This window comes from Hippopotamus amphibius, chromosome 1, assembly GCF_030028045.1.
Source record: "Hippopotamus amphibius kiboko isolate mHipAmp2 chromosome 1, mHipAmp2.hap2, whole genome shotgun sequence".
Lineage (NCBI taxonomy): Eukaryota > Metazoa > Chordata > Mammalia > Artiodactyla > Hippopotamidae > Hippopotamus > Hippopotamus amphibius.
In genome coordinates, this window is record NC_080186.1 from 85,537,228 (window position 1) to 85,551,061 (window position 13,834).

Consider the following 13,834-nt stretch of genomic DNA (forward strand, 5'->3'; position numbering starts at 1 on the left):
CTTGTCTTCCCTCTGGCTGATTACCTTTCCCATTTCTCTGTTCATTAGCACCTCCACCAGAAGGGGAAGGAAATCCAGATGAAAAAAAAGTGACTCATACATGGACATTTTTAAGTACTCTGAAGCTTGACTTTAAAAAATAATTTTTTTTCTATTGTGAGTGTATGTACATCAGACTTCTGTTTTCCATTTAAAATTTTACCACTAACAGTCTGAGAAACATCCTTGGGAAATTACCTTCCTTTGATATCAGATTCTAACATGAAATAGGGATGATATTCATGCATTCCTTACAAGGTTATCCTGAGATCAACTCAGAGAAATACAAATTTGTTTACTGTAAATGGCTATACAAAATTAATAAGTTGTCAGGTTTTGAATTCATAAAACCTCTTTGTCAATTCTTGCTTCTTTTTCTTCTGTTAAGATTCAGGGCTTGCCTTGGGAAATGGCTCCTTGCCAAAAAACCTGGGTTTTTTTCTTCCTTCCTTTTTTTTTTTAAAAACTCTCTTTTCTCTTAACATGGTTATGAAGTGCACTCTTGGTAGAAAAGTAGAAGTGACTGCTAAAAATATAATATCTTTACTGATGTGTTTCATTCATCAATTCTTCTCTATCTGTTATTAAAATGGATAATCACAAGTTGCCTGTATTAATACACAGTCTTACCAAAATGGATCTCATTTTAATGTATATTTTCATGACTTTAATTCTTAAAATGAAGACACATCCTACAGAGTAAAATTTTAAGTAAATTAGAGGGTTCATTGTACACGTTTGTTCTATTAAAGTTTGCCTCACTTGTGATATTTTAAAAATGAAGTACCAAATTTGCCTGGTGATTAAATTAAAAATCCAATGCCTCCATGACCATTCCCCTTTCAGATTGTTTACAACTAATTAGATCATATTTGTGCATCACTGATATAGTTTTAAATTCTGATTAAATTGAATCAATTACCCAACCATAAAGAATGGCTGAAATAGAAAGATAGTTATTAAAGTACAGTATATAAACCTTTAAAATAGTACTATTTATTCCTTTTTTTTTTTGAAAACCTTCTTAAAGAATAAAGAGAATACTTTTAAGCAAATACCTTAGAAGATCTAAGGAAAAAAATATGAAATTTGTTAATTGTGAAAAATAGATCTCTGGAATATTCTCTGTAAGGTACAATGTAAAAGAATAAAATGCCTAGTGACCAAAAAAAAAAAAAGTAAAATAGATAAGTAGTTTGTAACAAAGTTAATGTAAAACATATATAACTATAGTATCTTATGTTAAATAACAGTCTTTATTTAACAACCTCCTACTTTTAGCCTCTCATAAAACATTGGTGCTTTTTAAAAAAATTAATAGATTAAATGGGCCCTTCAAGATAAAAAAAAAAAAAAGAAAAAAAGATACATTTTAGGGACTTGTGGGGTCAGGGGCAGTAAGAGGTTTTACTTTATCCTTTCTTTCTCCTAGTTTTCCTAATACTTTAGTAGAATGCATTAGAGTTGATTTCTCTACAAAAACAGAACACTGACTGATGTGAAATATTACCAAATTGATATTAAGTAAATGAATCCACTGAACGAAACTCTTCAGCTGTTTGAGTATGGACTTTGCCTTTATTTTATGACATGCTCTGATTATGTAGCAAATAATATAATTTATAAATTGTTTCCACTGCCTCTCTCATGAGCTAGTTTATACCAAGAAAGAGTCTAAACTCAATTCAACATCGCCATCCCCAGGGTCTCTTTCAACATGGTTCAATGTGTTGGATGCTATACTCCCAAGCTGAGGAGACAATATTGTTACCCAAAAGGCAGCCTGACAAATTAAAAAGTGGAGGAGAATTTGAGAGAAAGTATGTTGTACGCAGTTAATACTTATATATATAAAGTGACTAAAAAGCTTTGATGGATTTTCTTAAGATTTTTCCTTTACTGAATGAAATAAAGCACTAGGATTTTAATCTCCCACAAAGCAGAAGCTTAAAACACCACCCAACATTTCTTTTCTTTCTTAACACTGCATAAGGTCATTTTAACCTCATGTTAATTCCCATCTCCATATCAAAGCGAATATGATCAAAACGCTAGAAAATTCCATGGAAGGTAATAGTTGACTGGTGACTTGGGCAATGGGTAGGGACTGAACAGCTTGGTGACAAGGGTTTAGCCATTTAATCCAACCTGGGATTGATTCCCAGGGCACATCCCACGAAAAGTGCTTTTATAATTTTAATTTTAACCTATTGAATATGTTAAAACAGGCTTATTGAAATATAATTCTATATATACTATATATTATGTAAAGTAAAACATATAATAATTGCACATATTTAAAGCTTACAATTTTATGAGTTTTGACGTGTATATACTTTGAAACCATCATCATAATCAAGATAATGAATATGTCTATCACGACTCCAAATTCCTTATGATTGTTTATAATCCCTCCCCCAACTCCTCCCCTGTCTATGAGGCAACCATTAACCTATTTTGCATTCCTATAGATTAGTTAACAGTTTCTACAAGTTTATCATAAAATATGTACTTTGCGGGGGCGGGGGGAGTGGCTTTATCTTCTCAGCATAATTTTTGCGATTAACCCATGTTATACATATCAAGAGTTCATTCTTCTTACTTTTATCATACATTCTACTTACTTTTATCGTATGCATGCACCACAATGTGTTGATCTATTCAGCTGGACATTTGAATCATTCACAGTTTTTTTGCTATTACAAATAGAGGTGCTATAAACAGTCCTGTACAAGTCTTTGTATGGATATGCGTTTTGGTGTTTCTTGGGTAGTTATCTAAAAGTGGATTATCTGGGTTATATGGTAGATGTATGTTTAACTTCTTAAGAAAGTACCAAACTATTTTCAAAAGTGGTTTTACCACTAGCAATGTATGAGAGTTCTTGTAGTTCCATATCCTTGCTAACATTTGATACGATCAGTCTTTTAAATTTTAGACATTCTAATAGATGTATATCGCACTGTGGCTTTAATTTGGATTTCAATAATGATTAAGGATTCTGAGAACCTGTTCATGTGCTTATTTGTCATTCATAATCTTCTTTGGTAAAGTGTCTCTTCATGTGTTTTGCTCAAAGTGGGAAGGGTTGTTTGCTTTCTTATCACTGGGTTTTGAAAGTCTTTTAAACATTTTGGATACAAGTCCTTTACCAGATACATGATTTGCAAATATTTTTCCCAGTCTGTAGTTTGTATTTTCATTTTTTTAGCAACTGGTTTGAAGAGCAAAACTTTTAATTTGGAAGAAATCACATCTATTATCTTTTTCTTTCAAAGACTATACTTTTGGTATTCACTTAAGTAATATTCAATATTTGCCTAACCTGAGGTCACAGAGACTTTCTCCCTTTTTTTTTTAAAGAAGTTTTATAGTCTTAGGTTTGTCATTTAGGTCGATGACTATTTTGAGTTATTTATTTTTTTTAAACTTTTATTGAGATGCATTTAACATACAATAAACTGCATATATTTAGAGTGTACAATTCGGTATCCCAATCTCCCAATTCATTCCCCCTGCAACCCTCCCTGTTTTCCCCACTTGGTGTCCATATGTTTGATCTCTACATCTGTGTCTCTATTTCTGTCTTGCAAACTGGTTGATCTGTACCATTTTTCTATATTCTGCATATATATGTTAATATACGATATTTGTTTCTCTTTCTGACTCACCTCACTCTGTATGACAGTCTCTAGGTCCATCCATGTCTCTACAAATTGAGTTAATTTTTATATGCCATGTCAGATATGTCATTTATTTTTATTTTTTTGCATATGGATACCTAATTTTACCAGCATCATGTGTTGAAAAGACTATATGTTGTCCATTGAATTCTCTTTAGTTAGCATCTATGTCAAAAATCATTTGTTCATTCAACTAATTTGTATGTTGTTTTCTGGACTTGTTATTCTGCTCCATTAATCTGTTTGTCTATCTTTATGACAATACCACACTATCCTAATTACTGTAGTTTTAAAATAAGTCTTGAAATTAGAAAGTTTTAGATTTACAATTTGGTTCTTCTTGAATTTGTCTGGCTACTTTAAGCTCTTTGTACTTCCATATGAAATTCAGAATCAGTTTGTTAAATTCTGCAAAAAAATCATGGTACTATTTTGATTGTAATTTCATTTTACCCTTAAATCAATGAGGTTACTTGACATCTTAACAATAGTGAATCTTCTGATCACTGAACATGATATAGCCTTCCCACTGACTTAGTTCTTTAATTTCTGCCAGTAATATATTGTAGTTTTCAGTGTTCACGTCTTTCACATCTTACATCAAATTTATCCCTATTTCACTTTTTTGCTATATTGATATATTGATATGATATACTTAGTTCAGTTTCTAATTGTTAATTACTAGTATATAAAAAGTACAAATGATTTTTAAAAGTTGATCTCGTATCTTTGGTTGTGCTAAACTCATTTATTATTAAAGTTGTATTCTGGCAGGCCAAGACCAGGTTGAGGCAAGTTAGGCATTTGCCTGGAGTGCAGAATTTAACAGAGTGCAGGAAACGTTAGTGATGAAGTTACATAGTATTTTAATGCAGCTCTTAAAAAAATCAAATCTGAAAACAATAACTTGTAAGCTAGTTGCCTGATTTTGTACATAAAGTGGTTTTTATTGGTATAGTCAGTCAGATTTTCTACATAAACAATCATGTCATCTGTGAATAAAGGCAGTTTTATTTCTTCCTTTACAATCTGTATATCTTTTATTTCTTTATCTTCTCTTATTAAACAGTATAGGAACTCTGGCACAATGTGTACTAGAAATGGCAAAAGCAAATATCATTCTTTTATTTCCCTTAGGAAGAAAATATTCAGTCTTTTACCATTAACTATGATGTTAGCTCTAGGGATTTTTTTTTTTTTTTTAGTGCAATTTAGAGGGTTAAGAAATTACTCTTCTATTCTTAGTTTGCTGAAATTACTTAAAAGTTAGAAATGTATTTTTGAATTTCTTCAAATTTTTTCTATGTTTGTGTTGTTTATTATTTAGTTTGTAACTTATGTGAATTACATTATTTTGAAATGTTAAACCTATCAGAATTCCTGGAATAAACTTCATTTGTTCATGATGTATTATATTCTTTATACATTGTTGGTTAATATTTGTAAATTTGTTTACAACTTCTGCATCTATGTTGATAAGGGACATTGGTCCATAGTTTTCTTTTCTTGTCCTGCCTTTATCTAGTTGTGATATCAAAGTGTTGACATTACAGATTTAATTAGTATTTCCTCTGTTTTTCTTTTCTGAAAAAGTATGCATAGAACTGGCATTATTCTTTCTTAAATAGTTGGTAGAACTCAGTCATGAAGCCATCTGGGCTTGTAGTTTTCTTCATGGAAATGTTTTGAACCAGAATCTCTTTAACAGTATCCATTTCACTGATGTTGATGAATGTATTTGCATAAAATTGTTCATATTATTCTGCAATTATCTTTTTCATATCTGTAAAACCTGCAGTGGTATTCTCTCTCTCATTCCCTATATTGGTAACTTATGGGTCTTCTCTCTTTTCTCCTAATCATTCTGGCTCAATAAAGGAATCAGTTTTACCTTTCTTGACATTTTCTATTATTTTCCTCTTATTCACTTCATCAATTTCTTCCCTTAATCTTCACTATATCCTTTATGTTATTTATTTTGGGTTTAATTTTCTGTTTCTAGTTTTTAAAGGTGGAAGTGGTGGTCATTAATTTGAGATTTCTTTGTTTCGATACATGAATTTAATGCTATAGATTTTCCCTCAAGTAATGCTTATATGATATACCGCATATTTTGATATTTTATATTTTAATTTTCATTCAGTTCAAAATAGCTTTTAATGTTGCTTATGATTTCCTCTTTTATCCAAGGGTTATTGAGGTATATTATTTATTTTCTAAATATTTGGGCATTTTCCAAATACATTCCTGTTTTTTATTATGAATTTAATTATATTGTGGGCAGAGAATATACCTTGCATGATTTAAATTTAAAAAAAAATATTTAAAATTCTTGTATGGCTCAGAATATGGCCTATTATAGTAAATATTATGCATGTACTTGAAATGACTGGGTATTCTGTTGCCTTTGGATAGTGTGTCCTATAAATGTATTTTAGATAAGTGATAGCATTTGTCAAATCCTCAACAGACTCATTCTATCGTTTTATTAATTACTGACGGGCAGGTATGGAAATCTCCAATTATAAATTTGAGTTTGTTTTTTTTCCAGTTTCTTGAGCTCTGTTATTAAGTGCATAAAACAATTTAGGATTGTTATCAACTCTGGATGAATTGACTTTTTCATCATTGAAAAATGATCTTTTTTTAATCTCTGATAATATTCTTTGCTTTTATAACTACTCTATCAATATTATGAAATTTTATTTGAATAGAATTACCAAGGTATATCCCCTTCCATTGCCTCAATATTCTCCTATTTGTGTCTTCGTATTTAAAATTGCTTTTTCTTGCACGCAGCATACAGTTGAATCTTGTTTTTTTTTAATCAAATATGAAAATCTCTGCCTTTTAATTGAGATGTTTAGACCATTTACATTTAATTTGATTACTGATATGGTTAGGTTTAACTCTCTTTTGGTGTGAGTACTTTGATTCTAAATTATGCCTTTATTGTTCATGTTTTATTTGTAACTCAGTCACATTATTTTAGGGGTTATACAAAGCTTGGAGTATATATCTTTAAGTTATCAAAGTCTATCTCCAAGGAATATAAAACCTTACATAAGGTTTTAGAAACTTATAGTATACTTCCATTTCTTTCTCATAACTTTTGCACTGTTATTATCACACATTTTACCTTATGTATGTTATAAACCCCTCACACTATTGTATAATACGTTTTTGTTTAAACAACCAATTGTCTTTTAAAGTGAATAAATAATTTAAAAAATATATATTTACCCATGCAGTTACAAATCTTGGTGCTCTTTACTCCTTTGTGTAGATCCATATTTCAACCTGGCATCATTTTCCTGAAAATATTTTTTTTAACATTTCCTGTAGTGCAGATTTCCTGGTGATGAATTCTTTCAGTCTTTTTATGTTTGAAAAAGTACTTATTTCACCTGTATTTTGAAAGATATGTTGCTGAATTTTGAAATCTAGGTTAACAGTTGTTGTTTGCTTGTGCTTTTAATCTTTCAGCACTTTAAAGATGACCTCTAGCTTGCACTGTTTCTAATGATAAATCACAGCAGTAACCTTCATGTTATGTTCCTCTGCAAGGAACATGCTTTTTGTCCCTGACTGCTTTGAAGTTTTTCTCTTTTTCACTGGTTTAATTAATTTGATTATGATGTATTAACTTGGTATAATTTTACTCATGTTTCTTGTGCTTGGAGTTCATCAAGTTTCTTGTTTATTATTTTTGTTTGTTTTTGTTTTGTTTGCATACTGGGGAGGCTTGTAGTTTTAAGAAAAGTTGGGAAAGTTTAGTCCATCATCTCTTCAAATTTGAGGAATTCTGGTACATATTAGGCTACTTGAAGTTGTCCCCAGCTAACCAATGGTATGTTTACTTTCTTTTCTCGCTCTCTCTCTCAGTCTGTGTGTGTGTGTGTTTCACTTTGGATAGTTTTTATTGTTGTATCTTCAAGTTTACAAATTATTCTTCTGCAGTGCCTAATATGTTGTTAATAACTTCCAGTGTGCTTTCCATCCCTATCATTGTAGTCTTCATGCCTGGAATTTTGATTTAGGTCTCTTATCTATCCTCCATAGCTTAACTTAGCTTTTTGAATGTATGGAACATAGTTGTAATTACAGTTTTAATGTACTTGCCTGCTAATTTTAACATCATATTAGTTTTACTTGATTGAATTTTTTTTTATTTTGGGATTATTTTCATATTTCTTTACATTCTAGGTAATTTTTAATTGGATGCCAATTAAATTAAATTGGATGACTGTTTTTTATCTTGTTTGGTACTAGATATTTTGTATTCCTATAAATATTCTAGAGCTTTTTTCTGAGTTGTAGTTAAATTACTTGGACATATGTTTATCCTTTCATGTCTGGCCTTTAAGGTTTGTGAGCATGACCAAATCAGTGCTTAGCCTATGGCTAATATGGATCATTTTGTATTTTTATTTTTGTAGATTAGATATATCTTTTTAAAAAAAATAATAAAGTAATGTCACTAGATAATTGCCCTGGATTTTAGCAAAAAAGGGAGGTTGGGAAATATCTATGTCCTCTAGAATTTATGAACAATATTACAAAATCACTACTTAAGCCAAGGTATAAAAAAGGGAAGAGCTTCCTGGAAGATATATTAGGCTTCCCTTCAATGCGTCATCCAGCAGTTTTCTAATTTATTTAAAATAAATCAGCATGGGAACATGTAGAAATTTACAGAAACAGGGACTTTATAAGCTTAAATAATTCCAGATGAAACAAAGCAGGAATGCCTCCGTTGCAGGGACTCTTACATTTCTGTTGGTGAAAACCTTTCTTAGGATATGAAGAGAGAAGAGCTGAGGTGCTGTTTGTGCTTTATAAGCTCTGTGATAGGAAATCAAAAAGTAATGAATTTACACTGGTCATTGCCTCCTGACAATACATTTATTGTAGTTTTATTTGTTACAGATTTATCTGAACAAACTGAGCAGGTAACACAATCCCCTATTTCTAATTAGCTGGACTTAATTATACATACGTCAAAGAAAAGAAAGACCACGTCTGCTGAGTCAGCCTTCGTGGCACCCGTAAAAAAGACTGTGCAGGAATAATGGGGTGGCAAATGTCCACTGAATCATTCGGGAGCATCCACCTGCTTGGAGGATACCTAGATCTGACTCAGTCCCTCGACTTCTCTATTTTCAAGTACAGAACTTAACATAAGGCCGGGTACAAGTCAAGGTCCACACTGAGTCACTGGCATTGTTTTCTATAGACACCGACACCTCTGCAAGGCAAGAAGAGCTGAGCCATAAAATGTTCTTCACTGGGATGAATGACAGGACAGTGATTGACCGATGACAGAACTTTCTTTGTCAAATGAAAAGATTACTTTTTCTGACAGTCTGCATTTGAGAAAGTTCAATCTAATTGGCCCATGTGAGTGGGTTGGCAAGGGAGGGCTGTAACACATATATTCTTAATTCCTCAGGTTCTTTATGGTCAAATGGAACACCTCTTCATGTATAATAGAAAGATTTCCAGTCCCAATACATCTACTTACTAACTGTGTGATCTGCACAGTTAATGCAATATCTCTCAATGTCAGTTCCCTCACCTGTAAAATGGGGAAAAGCTCTGGTTCATAGATACAGAAAACCCTTAGTACAGTTCCTGGCACATAAACAGCTCCCAGTCAATAGTTCTGGTGTAGGGGTTTTATAAATATTTAATGATATATGTCAAAGACATTGATGGTATATGTAGCAGAATCAATTGAGGAACTTTATAAAAAATATAAACACACACACTTACATAGCTATACACATACTTATGTACACACTCACATAGGTATATATTCACTGTATCAATGCCAGAATTTCTGAAATGATTGAACTAGCATAGGGCCTAACCGTAAATACCCTTTTTGAAGCTCTCCAGGAGATTCTAATATGCAACCAGAATTGAGAAACACTGGACATAGGTTCTTAATCTGAGGTCCTTAGAACCCTTGACAGAAGACAGAATGAATTTGGATGGAAAAAAATTTAGATCTTTATTTTCACTAGCCTCACACTGAAATTTAGCATTTCCCCCATCATGAAGCAACAAATCAGTGCAACGCTATCAATACCTGTGACTTTGTACCAACAGAAACCATGGAAAATCACACAGAGTTGAAGAGTTGTTGCAGCTATCTCAAGATGTCACTTGGAGTCACCATTATATCACGACTGCAGTAGGTATTAGATCTGCCATTAGACTGTATTTCTAGTGCCTTACTAAAGAGTAACATATTTTACTACACCATATTTTTTAAATATTTCAAGAATTTTATTTTAATATAATGGGAATCCTTTATTACCTTATGAATTTTGTTTTATGCATTCAAAAGCTGTATTCTGATAGAGGCTTTTAGGCTTCAGCAGGGTGCCTACGGAGGCCATGGCATACACACAAGGTTAAGAACTCTATTCAGAGGCGACTGGTCAGGAAAGCATCCTTAGGAAGCCGATGAAGAGCACCTTCTTTGGAGTCATTTTGAACATAATGTGTGGAATGCTGATCTCTCAGTAATCAACTGAGAGAGGGTTTCAGTAGAAATGAGGTGTCTTATAATAGAAGTATATTTACATACCAATTGTTCTTCCTTTATTAATTTCTCTAACAAAGCCATCACTCCCTTTTCTATCTTCACCAGCTGATTCACGGATGAATCCCTATCTTTTGCCTAACTCTCACTTTAGCTGCCACAAATGATAGAAAATGTCAGTCTTTGCCTGCTAATTCAGTGCATTCAGACAAAATGCAGCATGCATTTTTTGGTAAAAATTTTTTGCATGCCTAAAATATATGATTTCTAAGGTTTTTGCAATGAGAATGAAAGTATTCACTTAAAATTGATTTCTGTGAGCCCTAATTACACAATACATTTCATAATAAGCACTGCAAAATCTCAGCTTAAGAAAGAAAAAAAAAAAAACTCTTAAAATAAATTGTCACTACAGTGATCAGTGTGCCAAATTTAATTTGCGGATAAATAAAAGGAAAACTTGAAAGCCAAGCAGAAGTCTGGTATAAGTGTAGGCTTTGGTATAATTCTGTGACAGTTAAGAAATAAGCCCTTACAATATGTTACAGGGGGTCTTAATATCTTTATATTTAAGATGTTCTTCCAGCTGACTCCTCTAGTTCGTGGTCAACTGGTGCCTACTTTCTCTGCAAATAGAGATACTGACTGTTGATGTTAGCTGACCTATATGCCCCCCAGCACAATTTCTTTTTCAGAAAAATTAGCCCTTGCTTAGAAGCTGCCACAATGGGTTGAATTATCCGATCCTTGTCATTAAAGGTGGCAGCCATGCACTTGAGAATGATGTGGGAAAACTCCAGTGAGAGTGATAATTAAACGTGGAAAATGAAGGGTCACCTTCTTTCATTCAGCTCATTGGGTTTGGTATCAGAGTAATTCCAAAACAGTGGGGGATATTCTACTCTCAGCATGGCAATATCTAGGTGCACACACATTATTTCTCTGGGTTCAAATGGGAATGCCATTTTATTTGTATTTAAAACATTATCTTTGATATGGGGAGTAAAAATGTTAGAAATTAGTTCTAAGAATACAGAAAAAGAATAATGAGTATAATCTAAATGGTGAAAGAATTAGAAACAAGAAAAGAGTGTATTGTTTCCTCAGAAGAAAAAGCTTTATAGGAGAAGAAAATTGTTCCTGGGGAAATTGAAAAGAACATTTAAATGTGTTCAAGCCTTTCTACTTGACTGTGGGATCACAAAACAAGGGTTCTGTCTCAACTTTCTTGTCTACTTACTGTCATTTCTGGGAAGCCATTGTTATAACATCTTATTCCTGCTCAAGAGAGGGTAGAAAGTATCAGGTGAGCTTAAGACACGTTATTGGTAGGACTTATTTTCCAGAAAAAAGGATTTTTTTTTTCAGATACATTGGCTCATCTAAATACTACTGAAGGAATATTTCATACTGTTGTTATTTTACATCAATGTAAATAGTATTGCGCTTTTAAGGGCCTGAAATGATATTGCACTACAAGCAGGTGCACTAGTGAATCCTACTACCAGACAGGAGCATGGATGCTAAAATCAAATTTCAAGCTCCAATTCTGGCTTCACCACATAATAGCTGTGAACCTTGGACACGCTACTGAACTCTGCGTGTCTCAGTTCCTCATCTGTGAATGGGGAAAATAATACTACCTATCTTAAAAAGATGTTGAAAAATGAAACGAGTGCTAAAATATAGAAAGCACTTAGAAGCATGGCTAGCACAAGGTGAACGTTATATAAGTGCTCATGCTCATTACCATGATGATTATTACAGTTCCTATTATTACTTTATTGCCTGTTCAGTAGCTATCATAGGTACTAAGTTGAGAAATATATTAATTAATTAAATAATTAAATAATAATTAAAAGTAATTACTTTTATGGTTGACCACTTTTTGTCCTTGTCACTCTGAGAAAAGTTCCCAAAACATGTGGATTCTTTAAAACACAAATAATCCAACAAAAGTGTTACTAGGGTTGATTGTATGATGCGCAAACAGATAATTGTAACCGCATGCTCAGAGAGTGAAACATTCGTACTAAGCAGAGGCTACAGATTTCAAATGGCCTTTATAGTTCCCTTCACATCTGAAGGGCTGAATTGAGGAAGATAAATTGTATCCTATGTGATTATATTTTGTTTCAAGATAAGAGAGAACTCTGAAACAATTAAAGCTTTCTAAAACAGAAAAGGAAACTTGATGAGCTAGGTGATAGTGTGATAGCTAAATTTCCTTTGTAAAATTCCCTGATTTATTAGTTTGTGGGCAAATATCCACAAATTTCATTCGATTTTAAAATATTTATTATTAGAATACCTGAAGTGTTCTCATTTGTCTTTGAAATCTTTTCTACAAAGCAAACACACATTGCCCCAAACTTCAACCTCAATTCATCACCAGCTCATTGAGAGAGACAGAATGAGAGAGAAAGAGAGAGAAATGTGTACGTGTGTGCATGGGAAGGGGGCTGGGGGGAGAAGGAGGAGAATGAGTGAATAACATTAAGGACAATCCTAGCCAATTGTTGAAGAGAAAATACTATCTGTGGACTAAAAAACTACAGGCAATATATACAATCCACAAAGAAATGAAATATTTTATGTAAGCCTGATTTTACTGTAGTATTTGTGTACAGTACTTTAGAAGAAATAAAAGGTTTTATAAAAGATAGTTGACTCATTCAGAATGAAGGTGTTAAAATTATTTGGTGAATTATTTCCCACTGAAAAAATATAAACTATACAAGAAATTCTGCTTCTGCCTCAGCTTTATATTTAAAATGATTTACAGTCTGCAATTTCTTCCTAAGGTCATCACCTTCATAAATACTAGCCACATACAGTGAAAAGCAACTCAATAAAATGAGTATTTCATTTCTCTTCCTCCTGCTTATGTAGATACTTCTTCCATCTACATGGCACCCATTTATAACAAAGCCTCACATTGTGCGGGTTTTTATGAGTTCTTGAGCATTTCTTTCTTTTTTATCTTTCTATGCATCAGCAAAGCAACTGGCAGATTCTTTAATAAAATATATTATACACATTAATATTTATAAGCCTATGAATTCGATGTTTAAATAAACATTCACCAACTTATGCCAATTCTTTTGTTTTAGACGTTAAATCACACTTACATTGTCTGGAAAGTCAGCTTTTAGTTCAGTGACACTTCGACACCAATAGGCAGCCGTTTTTTCACTGATGAGCTCAATATTCAGGAAGGAGCTTTGTCCAGGGCCATACATGGGGCCAGAGGTGATCCCCCGGATGATTCTCGGTGAAACATTTGTCACTATGTCCTGTTGAAAGAGTAAAGATATTGGGTCTCCTTTCTACAAAGAAAAACTGTTATCTTCATTCTATGCTCATTTCCATATGACAGTATTCTACTAAGTCCTGTCTCACATTTTTAACATATTTTAAATTATAGTTGAATACAAATTACTTTCAAATGAAAAAGTAAAATAAAATATTTGTTAGCTGTATTTAAATTGCTTCCTATAATTTTAAGGTTAGCATAGTGGAAAAATATGTAAATTCATTTACACTGGTTTTGGGCATA

The 13,834-nt window shown here is 32.5% G+C and overlaps 1 protein-coding gene across 3 annotated transcripts in view; it reads right to left on the reverse strand.

Annotated features, from left to right (window-relative positions):
- DPYD (dihydropyrimidine dehydrogenase) overlaps positions 1–13,834 on the reverse strand; it is an 807,016-nt gene that overhangs the window by 320,307 nt on the left and 472,875 nt on the right. For all 3 annotated transcript variants that reach the window (XM_057718457.1, XM_057718467.1, XM_057718475.1), the window contains exon 14: positions 13,407–13,571. In XM_057718457.1, coding sequence (XP_057574440.1) covers positions 13,407–13,571 — 165 coding nt within the window. The remainder of the gene's footprint in view (positions 1–13,406; positions 13,572–13,834) is intronic.